General features: G+C 38.0%; 1 protein-coding gene across 1 annotated transcript in view; it reads right to left on the bottom strand.

Annotated features, from left to right (window-relative positions):
• Positions 1–1464: 1464 nt before the first annotated feature.
• The window catches only part of LOC102314673, a 5412-nt gene continuing 5378 nt past the window's right edge, over positions 1465–1498 (bottom strand). The window contains exon 7 of the mRNA XM_005952668.2: positions 1465–1478. Coding sequence (XP_005952730.1) covers positions 1465–1478 — 14 coding nt within the window. The remainder of the gene's footprint in view (positions 1479–1498) is intronic.

The raw sequence follows: 1498 nt of genomic DNA, 5'->3' as shown, positions 1-1498 counted from the left end.
AGCACTTCCTCTGGGAGAACCTGTATGTGTCCAGGTTTCTGCAGTTTCTACCCAGTCAGCAAATCTGAAAGATCCCAAACTGTCACGGTTCTGGGCCTGTGGCCCAGTGTTTTGATTCTATATTATTGTTTATTGGTCTGTTTTCCTTTGGATTCTTGGCTTATGACTACTGGTGTTTTGTTTTCTGTTCTATATTTCTTAGCTTGTGTATTCCTTTGCCCCTGCTGTCACTCTGACCACTGTACTGTGTTCCTCCTGTTCTTGGTCAGAGTTATCTGTGTTCAGTCTGTGGATTTCCTGTTTTACTTTGAAGGTTCATATCTTATGTCAGTGTTTCTAGTTTCGCTTCCTCTGTCTCGTTTAGTCTAATTTCTCCCGGCTGTGTTCCCACCTGTGCCTCGTTTCCTCATGTGCCTACCAGTGTATTTTAGTCCCTGTCAGTTAGTTCTTGTTGTCGCATTGTTAACGTCAGTTCACCCTCGTGCTGTGTGGATCTCCTTGTGTTTCCCATGAGTTTATGTTGTTTCCCAGTTCAGTTTAGTTTCCTTTGTAAGCTTGTTTTCCTGTGCCAGCAAATAAAGCTGAGATAAAAGCTTTTGAGTTCATCCCTTGAGTCTGAGTCCTGCATTTTGGGTCCACCACTCCTGCTTGCCTGCCTGCCACACAGCCAACCATGACAAAAACAGAAAAAGAGGTTTAACAAAGAGCGATAACAAATGGAAACTTTGGTTTCCATTGGTTCCATTAAGGACAATTGTTTTAATTTAAAACATTTAATGTAATACTGATGATGACATTTAAGGATTTACCAAGTGATGTTTCATCGTCTGGAGTGGCTGCAAGTTGATCATAATATTTTTTCACCATCTCAAGCTCTGTTGAAACATCTGAAAAACAAAATATTTTTTAATTGTTTCCCGCCACAGTAGCAGTGTCACTCAGTAATTTTTAAGTTAATTAAAAAATAGATAGACAAATAGGTAAACAGACTGTGCTATCAGGTGCAAGACTGTAAAGATAAAGTGAAAAGGAAGAAAGCATTATCAAATGTAATTACAGCAAACTGTCCTGTTTACCTGGGAGTGAGCTCCCATCAGTTTTAAATGAACTTTCAATGGATTCCTTCATAATTTTCTCCAGAATCTCCAGGATGTTTACCTATTTTAGAAATTGTAATTACTTATCACAGATCAAAATGTGTTAAAGTCAAATACAATTACATTTAGAAGTTTCTCAAACTGGATTAAAAATATAAATTGAACATACATTTTTGTCTAAGTCTATTCCAGCTAAACATAGAAAAAGCCTTTGGGTGAATTATAACAAAATATGGTAATCATATGACAAACCTTCAAACTGTGCAACTTCTCCAACATGGTATTTTTTGCCTGCTCAAACATGTCCTTATTTGAGTGCACGTGGTCCGTAATAGTCTCTCTCATGTTGTACAGCGTTCCTTCTCCTTCAAATTCTGCAGCCTCTACAATAAGACAGAAAG

Source organism: Haplochromis burtoni, unplaced genomic scaffold (assembly GCF_018398535.1).
Source record: "Haplochromis burtoni strain Fernald_Lab_line unplaced genomic scaffold, NCSU_Asbu1 Contig_1628, whole genome shotgun sequence".
In the NCBI taxonomy this organism is placed as follows: Eukaryota; Metazoa; Chordata; class Actinopteri; order Cichliformes; family Cichlidae; genus Haplochromis; species Haplochromis burtoni.
This window is presented reverse-complemented; position numbering and strand designations above follow the sequence as displayed.